This window comes from Dipteris shenzhenensis, chromosome 24 (assembly GCF_047967505.1).
Source record: "Dipteris shenzhenensis isolate YYH24624 ecotype China chromosome 24, Dip_SZ_1.0, whole genome shotgun sequence".
Classification (NCBI taxonomy): domain Eukaryota; kingdom Viridiplantae; phylum Streptophyta; class Polypodiopsida; order Gleicheniales; family Dipteridaceae; genus Dipteris; species Dipteris shenzhenensis.
This window is the reverse complement of record NC_141619.1, coordinates 2,557,801-2,572,187: the sequence shown is the minus strand read 5'-3', so window position 1 is coordinate 2,572,187 and position 14,387 is coordinate 2,557,801. Positions and strand designations below refer to the sequence as shown.

General features: G+C 41.4%; 1 protein-coding gene across 2 annotated transcripts in view; it reads right to left on the bottom strand.

The window, feature by feature from the left end:
- Positions 1–1,604: 1,604 nt before the first annotated feature.
- The window catches only part of EMB2771 (E3 ubiquitin ligase), a 305,147-nt gene continuing 292,364 nt past the window's right edge, over positions 1,605–14,387 (bottom strand). For both annotated transcript variants that reach the window (XM_087395130.1, XM_087395131.1), the window contains one exon: positions 1,605–2,141. In XM_087395130.1, coding sequence (XP_087251256.1) covers positions 1,692–2,141 — 450 coding nt within the window. In that variant the 3' untranslated portion in view covers positions 1,605–1,691. The remainder of the gene's footprint in view (positions 2,142–14,387) is intronic.

Here is a 14,387-nt window from a genome sequence, read left to right as displayed (position 1 = left end):
AAAGTGTTAGCACTAATCAAGGAGGAGATAATAGAATAGGATCGTGGAACACAAGCGCCACCATGAAAGTGATTAGATAAGAGGAGTAATCACTTTTTATTGAGGTTTGAGATTCCTAAATGATACTGTTACTTGTGTAGATCTGAATAATAACTCTAATACCTCTCTTCTAGTTGAGTGCTTACTTGATGTTTTCTTAAATGTAACTTTTTGTGTACAAGAAACTTGCTAACTGGGCCAATTTTAAATTATTTGCATGGTGTTGGTTTGCTTTGTATTGATTTTCTAGTTTTACTCTTGTTAATGAATTAAAGTTGAGACTTGGCTTAGGATATAATTTTCTTGACTTCCATAACCTTGCTAAATGTAGCAAGTAGTTTCGCGTGCGCACACGCACACATCTTGCTAATGGAATCAATAAGTTGAATAATTTTCATGGTGTTAGTTTGTATTGAAATTCTTGTTTATTAAGTTGAGACTTATTTTAGGATCAAATTTTGTTTCAATGGTAGCTCCCATATAATTCTGGGATAGAACTGCTTCAAAATGAGGTGGATAACACAATTACATTTGGCACCTTAGCAAAGTCATAGCGTTCAAAGGCATCAACCATCACCTCCAATCTTATAAGAATGGAACAAATCATGAAGTTGAATTATCTAACATCTAGGACAATGGCTCTTCCACTTCTAATTCTAGAGCATATAACAATTCCTTGCATCCAAAAGTGCAGAGTAAAACAAGGTGGTGGCACCACTATGGCCCTACTTGAATGATTTTTTTGGTTTTAATAATTTTGTTTTTAACAAATTAAGGTTTTTTTTTGAGTTTTTTATATGAGAAATGAAGTTATCTTTGTTTTTTTTATTTTCTTTTGAGTTGTTTAACATGTAGTACGATGTGAAAGTCCTTGTTTTATTATGCATGTATGTATGTTATGGAGTGATTTGTCCATAATGAGCGGTTGTCTTTGATATGTTGCTCCAAATGTGATCTAATTGTGTTCCATATATTGTTGTGATGTGGTCGCATTGTTGGTCGTATTTAAAGGTAGTCATAATTTCTTTTAATGTGTGTGATTGTTTTGTTTTTTGTAACATATCAATGTTGAAATCTCCTAGCAATATAGCATTGTTCGCTTTATCGATGGTCGATAATGTGTTATGCAACAATCGAAAGAATAATTTGTATTTGCTAGATGGTAATCTGTATATATTTGCAATCGTGTATTGGGTGTTTTTTTTTATACGTATAGTTGTAATTTCAATTTTGAATTGTGCAATCGTGTTTGTTTGTTGAATAGTGATGTTATTTCGTACTAGTGTGCAAGTGGAGCGGTTATTAATGCATTTGAAAGTTGAAGGGAGATGTGTTTCATATTGTTCAGTCTTGGTTTCTTGTAAACATATAATATCTGAATCCATAAGTCTTTGAGTGGCTATAATGTCTTATGTTTTTGTAAGGATCTTGTGTTTAAAGATTGGATGAGAATAGTTGATTCTCTATGTTTGTGCGTTCTATTGTTGAGGTTTTTCCATCTTGATCGAGTGGCTAGTCTTCGCATTTCTTCATGGACGTCTTTGTCTACAAGAAAATGATTTAAAAACTGGAGTTTTTCCCTCACATAACTTAGTATGTCCAGCCATAAGAAATCAAAACTATCTAAAACCGTAACTTTTCTTAAGCACATATCAGCGTGTGCACCAATAACATAATAAATCATTAAGTTGAAGAAGAGTTTGGGTCGCTGTTCCTGGTAGCATTAATGCCAACTGTGGCAAGTTGAAAGAGTCAAACTTCATAGAAGAAAAGCCAGGAGTGCAGCTTGATAATTGCTTGATAGCATTGGCAAGTACTGAAGAATATGGAATATCATACCATGAGAGATAGCATGCAAGAAGAGAAGGACTTTGCAATTCCTTCAGTTGGCGGTCATTCTGAGAACTATTCACTATATCTAAGTATTTCAGAATGTCGTTCAAGAGTAGATTTGAAGTATTCTGACCAAGAAGAGAGCCTTCCAGAGTGAGAATGCCATCCACACGCTTGGCAAGGGCTGCAAGGAATGTTTGCTGTACCAAAGGCCCTCCCTGCAAATGCAATTTTTTTGCCCCCACTGCTTCATTATATGCCAATGCAACCTGCATAAATAGCAAGCAGAACTTTTTTCACAAATTTCCTAGTCCTAAAAAACTGGCATCATAATTTCCTGTGTGGTGAAGGTACTTACACTCTGCTTGAACAACTTGACAGAAATACTTTGGTATATTATACCAGAACAATGACGTAATGATACTAGTGTTTGACATAGAATAACTCAACTGAGGCTCTGAATTTAACAGGCCCATTCGCACTAAACGTGCACAAAAGCTTCCACTCTTAAAAAATGAATGCAATACTACTGTATCTTGGCTGGATATTTCAACACGTTTCAGGTTGGCTTGAAGAACTCTTGGAATATCTAAGTAGCAAATTTAAATCCAGAAATTGTAACTACTGATACAAAAGATATTAATCAATGATAAGAATCAAGAAAAGTAAATTGTAAGAATGTGACGAGTCATTTTTCATTCAAATAAAAAAGATGAAAGAACACATGAAATATGGCATATCAAAAATCACAACCAAAAAACTGTAGCCTATGTCACAGGTATCATGAGCACTATGGCTTCAGTTACAATTTTTTGTTGCGTCCGTGAAATAGAATTCTATTAAGTATGAAAGAAACAGCCAACAGAAGAAACTCAAGGCAGGAGTACATCATGCACGGCATGCTCATCCAACAGTATAATAACCGGTCTAAACAAAGAGCAACAAGATAAAAACCAAGAAAAACCGTCCTCTTGGTTGAAGGTGACCTAGAAGAACCCTGGATCCTAGACCAAATAGTCATGAGAGCGTGTACAATATTGGCCCAAATGCAGACCAAGGTATGAACTAGGTGGACCTAGGTGACGCCAATAGCCTCTGTATATCTAGATCTCTAAACGTACCAGGCAGTGATGCTCGCTCACCACAAGCTCCAAGCAAGTGTCCATTGAAGTATTTGCACGCCTGTACTGAGAAGACATGACAGTGAAGTCTGTAAAAGTGCACACGCTGGGGCCGCACCAAGATAGCCCAAGAGGAGTCCTGACTGTCATAAAAGCTCTAAGGCCTTAAGGAAGAGCCAGGCCATGCAACTCAAAGAAATGAAGAAAGTGGATAAGGAAAATATACATAGTAGACCTATAATCCCAAAGCTCACGAATGTCTCCCACGTCTGGCAACAATCTGAAACTTCTTGGCATGACTTTATTGTTAAAGTCCAAAACAGAAAAACCCTTTGTGTGGTTAATTGTTTTAATCCACTCCCACTCGCCCGGACTCCATTAAAGAAACTTTATGGGGACACCCCCAAGAAGCCAAGACCTCCAAGTACCAAAAGAGAGATTTTTGGATGAAAGCCTACAAACCAGCCATAAGCGAAATAACATTGCTCAATAAAGGCCACAACCCTGATTGGCTCCAAGTGTGCATCAAACCCCACATCAACATCGGAAATCTGACCAACCTACCTCCGGACTGCAGATTGAAACCAAATAGTCCTCACCACTATCCTACTAGAGACCTATCGACCTAAAGAGCGACACTTTTGCACCTGAAAAACTGTTGCTCACCACTGTAGAGACCTATTCTAGAGGAATAACTGCTTCAAGATAAGCAATCCTCCTACCATTCTTTTTAGGTGATTAGTCAGCTTAAGTCTGTGAAGATCCTTGAAAACCTTCCAGGAACATAAAGAAGCAGCAAGACCTCTCTCCCACTTGGACAACTACGTATATTCCGAGGCACCAAGAGGTCTACCAATCTCATCAAGAATAGAGTCATTCCACATAATTGGATGCCTGTCAATCCCATCTTGCAAGCTGGGGAAACCCTTTGTAAAAAACTTATTGAAACCCCGCCAAGCTCTGACAATAGCAGCCATAAAAGGTAAAGGACATATCCTGATGTCCGCAGAAGAAAGGAGTGCTGTCCATCCAGGTACCACCAGAAGGGGTGCAAGAACAAAGCATTGAAGTAGGAAATCTCTCCAAGGCTCTTCACTTGGCATAAAGTCCTTGACCACAAGCTTGCAAAGTAAATCTCTGCGCTGAAAATCATAGCCAATAGTGTTAGGCCCTCCCCCCTAGGTCGGATGAACCAAGGTCTCCCAAGCCACTCTGACTCTTGCATTTGAGGACCTGTGAAGTCCACTCCAGAGAGTTCTTGATAACTCTCTTAAGCTGAGAAATGCAGCACCTAGAGTGGCACCAGCATGAACAAACAAACCAAGCAATGCCCATCAAAATTTAGTTAACAACTACCACTCTAGACGCTGGATCCAGCCTGGCTTAACCCCTAAAGCAGGGTTTCCTCTTGATACTCTCCAACACGAGAGTAGAGTCTAAAAAGAAGAAATGTCTGTGCCAACTTGACAACCCAGATACGTAACAAATAGTAAAAGGGCATCCCTAACGGACTGATCTAGAAATCTGAAACCTCTCTCCTCTAGCACCTCTGATAAGAACTCGACTGTGGGCTGAGGACACCCCTCTAATCAATGAATTAGAAAAACCAAAACCAGCAGCGTACCCTTCAAAAAACCCCAATCTACTCTACCATAACCTTTCTTGAAATCCAAAAGTAGAACAGCAAGGTCCTTGCCACTTTAACTAACCCACTTAGAAGCCTCTCACAATGAAGATGTTATAAAAAATGCTATGCCCATGCACAAAGCAATTTGTGCGTCATGTATCGAGTCAAAAAGTAAAGGCTGATTGCCTTCGCTAGGATTTTATCTGCAATGTGATTGGCCTTCCCTTTTTTATGAATGTTTGCACCCCTCCTTAGGGATCAGATGCATGAGACCCTTAGTACTTGAAACACGTATAACACTAGAGTCCCAAATGCCCTGCACAGCAAAAACGATACGATCACCAATATTGTCCTACTAAGTAATGAAAAAACATGGGTCAAACCATCTGCACCTGCACACTTTTCCTTGTCAAGGGCACGTGAAGTCCTAAAAAGTTCGTGAAAGGTGTGTCAAGAGAGATCCTCATATCTTATTTCATCAACATTCGAAACTATTTGCCACACCCTCAAATGGGTACCATCTTTGTTACTCATGTCCGGATCTGCAATAAGGACGGAAGCATAAAAAATCAGAAGCAATATGCATAATAGTACAAGAGTCTGATGCAAGACCTGTCAGAATCAATCAACAGGGAAACACTATCTAGCAAGCCTACGACTAAGACTAGAGAAAAAGTGTTTACTGACTCTTTCCCCCATCTGAACCAGACTCTCATATATGATATGAAAGCTCAGATCTACTCTCCATGGGAGTCTACTGGTGCGCCCTTGCTGCAAGAAGGTGCTCGTGGTCCCAGGCATCTAAAGGACTTTCTTGTTCCTCCCTTTGCAAGGCTGCCAAGTGCTCACAAATAGCAATAACCTGCCTAAGAATATCTTGTCTCTTGAACCTCGCAACAAAGTGATAGAAACCACAAACATAAAAAAGAGCTGCAGTAGGAATCCCAGATTTGCATAAAGGCCACTAAAAAGTCCTCCTCTATATAATAGACACCTGGAATCCTAATACTTGCATAGCGAGCATGAGTGTGAGGCACAAAAATAATATCAGGATAATGATCTAAAGTACATACACTAGGGGGCATCTCCTATTCGACCAAGAAAATAGGAGCACTTGAGGCAACCCAACAATCTCTGTTCCTGAACTAAAAAAGGAAAGTAAATCACAACTTCTCTTCCCTCTCTTTTATCTGTAGCAACTCCACAATGTTGAAGTCACCTCCAATTACCTAGGAATCAACAATATGGGCCCAAGAAAGAACCTCCTTTTAGAACATAACTCTTTCACCTCTATTATCGAGATCATAGAGGTTGAGCGAGCCAATCTCACATCCATTTGTCAACAAAATAATCCATGAAGCCCATGGTTGTACAAGTCTTTAGGTGTGTAGCATGAGGTGGATTAGGTGTGAACTTTGTAATAGGTTTATGATCAAAATTTTAAGGTGCAAACTTCGGTAAAAATTTATATTTGAAATTTGAAAAAAAGGGAGAAGGGGAGGGAAAATACTTATATGGCATGTAGTGAAGCATAGGGCGGGCATACATAGATGACTTGCAATATCCACATGCATGCACCATGGGAGAAAAACTATGAGAGAATTTATAATGGGGGGTTTGAGAATGATAGTGGTTGCCATTTGGGACCCCAAGTTAGTGCCATGTGTCTTTAAGGACCTTTGCTTAATAGACCCTCTCATGGGCCCTTATTTGCACCCCATGTTATTGCCTAACCCTAGGATTACCTCTTCACTCCAACCCAGTTAAGGGAAACAGAAACAGGGAAACGGGGAACAGAAACGGAAACGTTAACGTTTCGGGATTTTTGGGAGGGCTGAAACGGGAAAACGCCACGTCACGAAGGGGGGGTTTAGAAAAGGGGGTTTTGAGATGAGAACACACATTTAGAATGCTACAGCCTACAGCTTGAAAGAGAGCCAAGGGTTGAAAGAGAGGGCTGAAACTTGAAAGTGGGGCCTAAAAGAGGAGGGAACAGAAGGCTGAAAGAGAGGGCTGAAGGAGGGGGCTGGAGGGGAGTAGATGATGATGGAGGGCTAAAGCAGCTTGTAGGAGAGAAAGGAGAGGAAAGGAGTGAATGGGGCTCAAGGAGGGCTGGAAAACCTTGAGGATGGAGAGAGTATGAGGCTGAAGGAGGCCAAAATCGAAAGCAAAAAGACCAAAAACGGGGCTGGCGGCGGATTTCGCGTCATTTTGGAGACCTAGCAGCCTGTGTTATCTGAAACGGCCCGTTTCAGGATTCTGAAACGCGTTTCAGATTGGCTGAAACGTTTCAGCCAGCCGCTTCAGGGTCCTGAAACGTTTCAGACTCTGAAACGCGTTTCAAGAAACGGGGCTTCTTTGAAACGGCATTTCAGGCCTGGCTGGGCTCTGAAACGCGTTTTAGCATAACTGTGCTTTTAATACAACGACAGCCGGACCAAAATCCCAAAAGAGACGAAGACTCCAAGTCCGATACAAAAGGGACGCCCACTGCTTTGACCCCAACAATCTCTCCACACCATGGAAAAGATGTCCACGAGTTAAGGCATAGCCAAGGTGGGCGAAAAGAGAAAACGAAGGAATCAAACAAGTCTAGGAGCTGCTTCTGGAGTAACAATGAATCAAGAAGTTGAGAGAACACGAGCGAAGGCAAACAGTTGATCTCACTAATTCCGAGCCTGAAGAATTTGGCCAGTCACCAATGCCCATTCCCCCGAGAACCGGACAAGAGAACTTGCTCGCAGCATACAATCTCGACAATGCAAAGTGCCAACGAGGGAGTTTCTATCACCAATCTCCCTCATCATTCCTCTAAACCGAGAACGCATGGAAAAGTACAGATCCCAATGCGAATTGTGAAGGACTTGGAGATCCGAAAAGTGACGGCCAACAATTGAAACACACTATTGGATGATAGAGACGATCCCAAGTCCGTGGACCAAGCACGAGATCATTGTCTATTTCAATATTGTGAAGGACTAGTACTACAAGATGCATTGCATCTCACAAGTCCAAGCCCCACAGATCTAGAGCCTATAACGCCATAATGGAATACAAACACCAAGCAAAGGTACATGGAACAACAACCTGAGGTCCAAGCGGAGAGGACACGATAAGACAACAATTGGGAATAATGTTGACCCCCCTAAATGGAGAAATCCGGCTTCAACAACAGGAGGCAAAGGCGATGCTGAACGAAGAAACAAAGGCGAAACTGAGCAATGAAGGGCACCAGCAACGAAGTGGAATGAAGGCAAGGCTTGGGGAAGCGAGGGGCGATCAATTCACCCAAGTCAACATCGCCTTCACCAAACCAAGGTGACAATTGCAAGAGCGTGTGACGAAGAGCTGCCTGTGTCAGAGTATTTACAGCACCCACCTCCCCAATAGGTAGGTGCATATAAATGTAAATGTGGACAGGTGGTATCCATGCCATGCATTGTCAGAGGGGAATATATATAAAAGGGAGTGAGAGAGAGGTATATCAGGTCATTTTGATTACTCATACAAATAGTGGATTCAGCTGAAAAACCCTTTGCATTGCCATTGCCAAAAGGTATCTTAATACTAAGAAACTTTTTACCATTGCCTCCTTGTCTTGAGTCCTTCCATTCAATTATCCTGAGTACTTCTTTGCATTCATTTCAAGCAACTTGTTTACTTGCTTTTCATTTGGTGCTATGTTCATTCATTGGAACAAACATCAAACTCCCTTCCTATCGACCCGCCTAGAAGCAATGATGTGCCTCACAAACACGCAGAACAATTGCAAATCACAATACCATGCTCAAACGGACAAATCAGCATGTTGACCACGATTCAATATTAAGAGTGAGCTCTCCACTCTCGGCCCTTCCCCAACGTCTCCTTAGTTCTTCCTTCCTCTAGGCAATATAGCTCAAAGAACTCTCTTTCAACTCCCTCTAGGCACTTATCATGTCCTTAACCTCCTTTGCTTGTGGTAGACATACTCTTGTCCTCCACTCCTTCTTGAATTCTTCCAATGCCCATCCTTGCATCTCCTTTTGCTCCTAGTGGTGACACACTCACTCTTGGTATTGGCTTTTAAATTCATGGCACCACTCAGTGCTGTCCTCTCTATTATAAATAGGCTTCAACAACTCCTCACTCAAAGCCCCTCTTGCAAAATTTAGTGTCCTCAACTCCAATTGTATAGTTGTGAAGATAGTGGGAGAGAGGGAAGGAGTCTCACTTGCGGCTTTCTCACATACACAATGGAGGAATACACACACAGGTGGAGGCTGAAAACAGTTTTCCTCTTCTTAGTTGTGAAAGCCAAAATAACTCTAGTACAAAGAAATAGAAGAACCCTATATGTGAGTCTCAAACCAAACTCAAGTAACTAAGGTGGCATACTAACTGAGCCACGAACTAGAGTAGATAAGGATAGCTGTCATCCAGCTATTATTCATGGGCGGTATACCAACCGCATCTGCAGCTAACAAGTCGGTGACATAAATGCACAACGGTCACCCTGGCATATCGCGAGTGAAGCTCGATATCTCAACACTCCCCCTCGAGCTCAATCCCAATTTCTGCACACCAAGCAGGTCTCTGAACTTGTGCAGCTTCTCTGCACCCAATGCCTTCGTGAATATGTTAGCTACCTGATCCTCTGTGCTGACATAAACTAGATCAATAAGACCTAGTAAAACCTTCTCCCGCACATGGTGATAATGCACCTCAATGTCCTTTGTTATAGCATGATAGACTGGGTTATTTGCCAAGTGTATACTGCTCATGTTGCCACAATAAATGACAACTGGTCCATCTGTAGACTGATGCATATCATAAAGTAGCTTATGGGGTGTGATTTTTTGGTGAGCTTTTTGTCATGAGCTTTTTTTCAATTTTCATGAGTATTGCGAGCTTTTCATTCACTTGAGAGAGAGAGAGGGGGGGGGGGTCATGGAGTGGGGTGGGTTGAAAGTTTGGGTTGTGGTTGCAGTTAAGAGGAGAGAGGGGGAGGAGGGGAGATAAAGGAAAGGGGGAGGGACGGACGCATAGGTAAGGTGGCATGGAGAAGGAAGGGGAGGGGAGTTGGAACATATATTCATTATCATAGTGGAGAACGTAGAGGGGGAACTTATAAGGTATGCAAAGAGGAGTGCAAGGAGGAGAGAGAGGATGAGGAATGTGAAAGTTATGTTCATCTACTAAATGTAAAGGGGAAGGGAGAGCATGTGGGAAATTTGTTTATTTTAAAAGTGTATAATTTGACAGATTTGACCTCATATTTGGATTCCTCGTCGAATTCCGGTCATTTTGAGTATCAACATGACCATATTCTGATAAAAATTGGAAAAATGGTGTTTTTGTCATTTTGGCCTGTTTGGGGCCTGTTTTGAGTCTAGCGCTAGACTCAAAACAGGCCCCAAACAGGCCAAAATGACAAAAACACCATTTTTCCAATTTTTATCAGAATATGGTCATGTTGATACTCAAAATGACCGGAATTCGACGAGGAATCCAAATATGAGGTCAAATCTGTCAAATTATACACTTTTAAAATGTACATATCTCCCATAGTTCCTCCCTTCTACTTTGAATATGGACATATCTTCCATAATTTTTTGCCTCCTACTGCCACTCATATCCTCCCCCCCCTTGTGCATAGTATACACCCTTGCACCCCTCCCACATGCTATGAAAATGAACATATCCTATATTCTCTCCCTCTCTTTCTAACCTCCCCATCTTTCTTATAACAAAAACATGTATGGATTTCTAAAAAAAGCTCGCAAAAACAAAGGACATGGTAAAAAAGCTCACATTAAAAAGCTTGCCAAAAGATTTTCCCCTAGCTTATGAAACCAAGCTACCTCTCATGCAGCCATTGCTGCATCCCTGTACTCAGTCTCTGTGCTCGACAAGGCAACTGTAGGCTGTTTCTTGCTGCTCCAGGTGACTGCAGCACTCCCAAAAGAGAACACATATCCACTGGTAGATCGTCTATCAGAAGTACTATCAGTCCAATCAGCATCAGTGTATCCATGCAACTGTATCTGAACCCCAACCTCATAAAATAGTCCATACTGCAATGTGGACTTCACATACCTGAGTATGCGTCTAGCCGCATCCAAATGCGGTTTTCTTGGAGCCTGCATAAACTGACTTACCAATCCAACAGCATAGCTTAAATCTGGCCTGATAATAGTCATATAAATCAAACTTCCTACTATGCGTCTGTACATAGTAAGGTCTTCCAGAAGCTCACCTGCATTTGTGCTCAGCTTCACATTCTGCTCCAAAGGAATTGAAATAGACTTACAGCCTGTCATCCCATATTTGGACAGCATGTCCAATCCATACTGCCTCTGCAAGAGTTGTATCCCACTTGATCTAATCACCTCAATGCCCAAGAAATAACGCAGCTCTCCCAAATCCTTCATCTCAAACTTCTGCTTCAATAGCATTTTCACATGAAGGATATCTTCATCACTATCACCTATGATGATCAAATCATCAACATAAATGACAAGCAGCATAATACCTTTCTCTCTCACATAGAGTGAGAAATCTGCCTTGGAAATCTGAAAGCCAATAGTGACAAGATACTGTCCTATCTTGTCAGACCATGCCCTAGGTGCTTGCTTCAAGCCATACAAGGCTTTCTTCGAGCTGCAAACAAACTCAGGATGAATAGCATGAACATAACCTGGTGACTGTTCCATAAAGACCTCTTCTTGCAAATCACCATGCAAGAAGGCATTCTTTACATCCATCTGATGTAAAGACCATCCCTTTGATGCAGCCATAGCAATGACTGCTCTTACAGTTGCCATCCTTGCAACCGGACTGAATGTTTCTTCATAATCAATGCCATATGTCTGCATACCCCTTGACAACTGATCTTGCCTTGTATCTGTTCACAGAACCATCTGCATTGTGCTTGATCTTATAAACCCACTTACAGCCAATTGCATTCTTGTCTTTAAGCAAAGGCACCAATTCCCATGTAGCATTTGCTTCTAAGGCATCCATTTCTTCATCCATGGCTTTCTCCCATTTTTCATTTCCCATGACTTGCTCAAAAGAAGTGGGTTCTGGTTCCTGTATCACTTTGACCATATAGGCATAGTGAATGGCTGTAAATCCATCATATTTCAGCCTATCCACAGGATACCTAGCTCTGCTAGACTTGCGTAAAATAGGCTCACTTCCAGGTGCTCTCAAAACATCCCTGGTCTTTCTTACTCCAGGTGTAACAACAGAAGGAATACCCAACTCATCATCAATGCTCTGTTCTGAGCCACTGGATTCATCATCCACATAAGAGTGACCTGCATTCACATCAAACATGGGCTGATCTACCTTCTGTTTTTCTTTTCGTGATACCTGCGTATCACTATTTGCATTGCTTTGAGGAGATTCTCTTGATCTCAATCTGCCTGTCCATGGCGAAGTATGTGAACCACTGCTAGAGGACACTACAGGTCCACTGATATTTTGTGATTGCTGCTGTGAATTCTGTGCAGCATTACCATTTTGTGCATCTACATCAATCATTACATTTACTGGTTTATACCAGCTGCTCATCTCATCAAAAACATCTCTGCTCACTGTAAACTTACGAGTAGAAGGATTATAGCATCTATACCCTTTCTGCTGCAGAGAATAACTTATAAAGATGCACTTCTCAGCTTTCGGATCCAACTTGCACCTCAACTCATTTGGCACATGAACATAGGTAATGCAACAAAAAATTTTCAAATGAGAAATGTCTGGTTTCCTACCAGTATACATCTCCTCTAGCGTCATGCCATGTATTGCTGCAGTGGGAGTCCTGTTCATTATGTAAACTGTTGTAGCAACTGCTTCAACCCAATAATAATCTGATAGATCTTCTCAGCTTTCGGATCCAACTTAGACCTCAACTCATCTGGCACATGAACATAGGCAATGCAACAAAAAATTTTCAAATGAGAAATGTCTGGTTTCCTACCAGTATACATCTCCTCTGGCGTCATGCAATGTATTGCTGTAGTGGGAGTCCTGTTCATTATGTAAACTGCTGTAGCAACTGCTTCAGCCCAATAATAATCTGATAAATCTTTTTCATTTAGCATGGCCCGAGATACCTCTCCAATATGCATGTTTTTCCTTTCTGCAAGTCTATTTTGCTGTGGGATATGACTGCATGAATATTGCTGCTTTATGCCATGCTCCTGCACGAACCTTGCAAACTCATTTGAGAGGTAGTCTCCCCCTCCATCTGACCTTAGGCATTTTATTTGTAGACCTGTTTCTTTTTCAACCATAGCTTTAAAAGCTTTGAAATGCCCAAACACTTCACTTTTATTTTTCATAAAATACACCCAAACTTTTCTGCTGAAGTCATCAATAAAAGTGACAAAATAGTGACAGCCTCCAATAGATGCAGCTTTAGTAGTCCACACATCAGAGTGGATTAATTCCAATGGCTTTTTACTGTCTTGAACATGCCTAGGAAATGGTTTCCTTGCCTGTTTTGCAAATTGACAGACTTCACAAAACTTATTCATTTTTGCAACCTTGAATTTAGGCAATCCTGCAACAATATTTTAAGCTTGCATTAATTTAAGTCGCTGTATATTAACATGAATGCGTTTATGCAGATATCAATATCTGCAACTACACTAGTCCCACGTGTAAACATTGCTGCACTCAATTCAGGCATGTCCGCATCCAACGTAAACATCCTGCCCTTCTTTCCTTTTGCTATCAAGCGACCGTTACTTTTCATATCCTCAACAAAGCATCCATGAGGATTAAATCTGACCTGCAAGCCCTGCTCAACCATTTGACCAACAGAAACAAGGTTCTTGGTGATGTTCGAGACATGACATACATCAGACAGGTATTTCTTTTTCCCATCCTCCATAGACAAAGGGATTTTACCAATCTGCACAATAGGATGTGCAGTATCATCACCAGTCTCCACAAATCCTGATTTTTTCATTTTCCTTGCATCCTGCATCCATTTTGCATGACTTGTCATGTGGTTTGACGCACCTGAGTAAACATACCACACATCATTTCGTTCTTCTGCACTTGTCACACAATTGGTCATGTGCTGCACCATAAATAGATGCTCATTTCTGTCATCACCCTGTCTACTAGAAGATGCATAATTGCCTTGCTGCAATTTTCCATTCATAATGTCATTCTGCTTTTTGTAGCAGTCCTTTGCCATATGACCCATTTTACCACAGTAGTAGCATTTAACATTGGTGTTTGCATTTTGACCTCTCTGCCATCCACCACGGCCTCTTTGGCTCCCCCTGTCTCTAGAGTTACCACGTCCTCCTCCATAAGACTTGTTTTCTTGAGTTTGCTGCATATTCTGATTTCTACCACGGTAGTAGTATAACTGCCTTGCTGCAATTTTCCATTCATAATGTCGTTCTGCTTTTTGTAGCAGTCCTTAGCCATATGACCAATTTTACCACAGTAGTAGCATTCAACATTGCTGTTTCATTTTGGCCTCTCTGCCATCCACCACGGTCTCTTTGACTCCCCCTACCTCTAGAGTTACCACGTCCTCCATAGGACTCGTTTTCTTGAGTTTGCTGCATATTCTGATTTCTACCACGGCCTGCAGATCGGCCTCCTCTACCTCTACCTCTACCTCTACCTTTGCCTCTACCTCTTCCAACATTTGAGTAGAAGACAGTTTCTTTTGAAGTTCCTCCTGAAGAAGATGCACCCCTATTTCTCTGCTCTTCAGAAATTAGAAGAGCAAACAACTCTTCAAAATCAGGAAA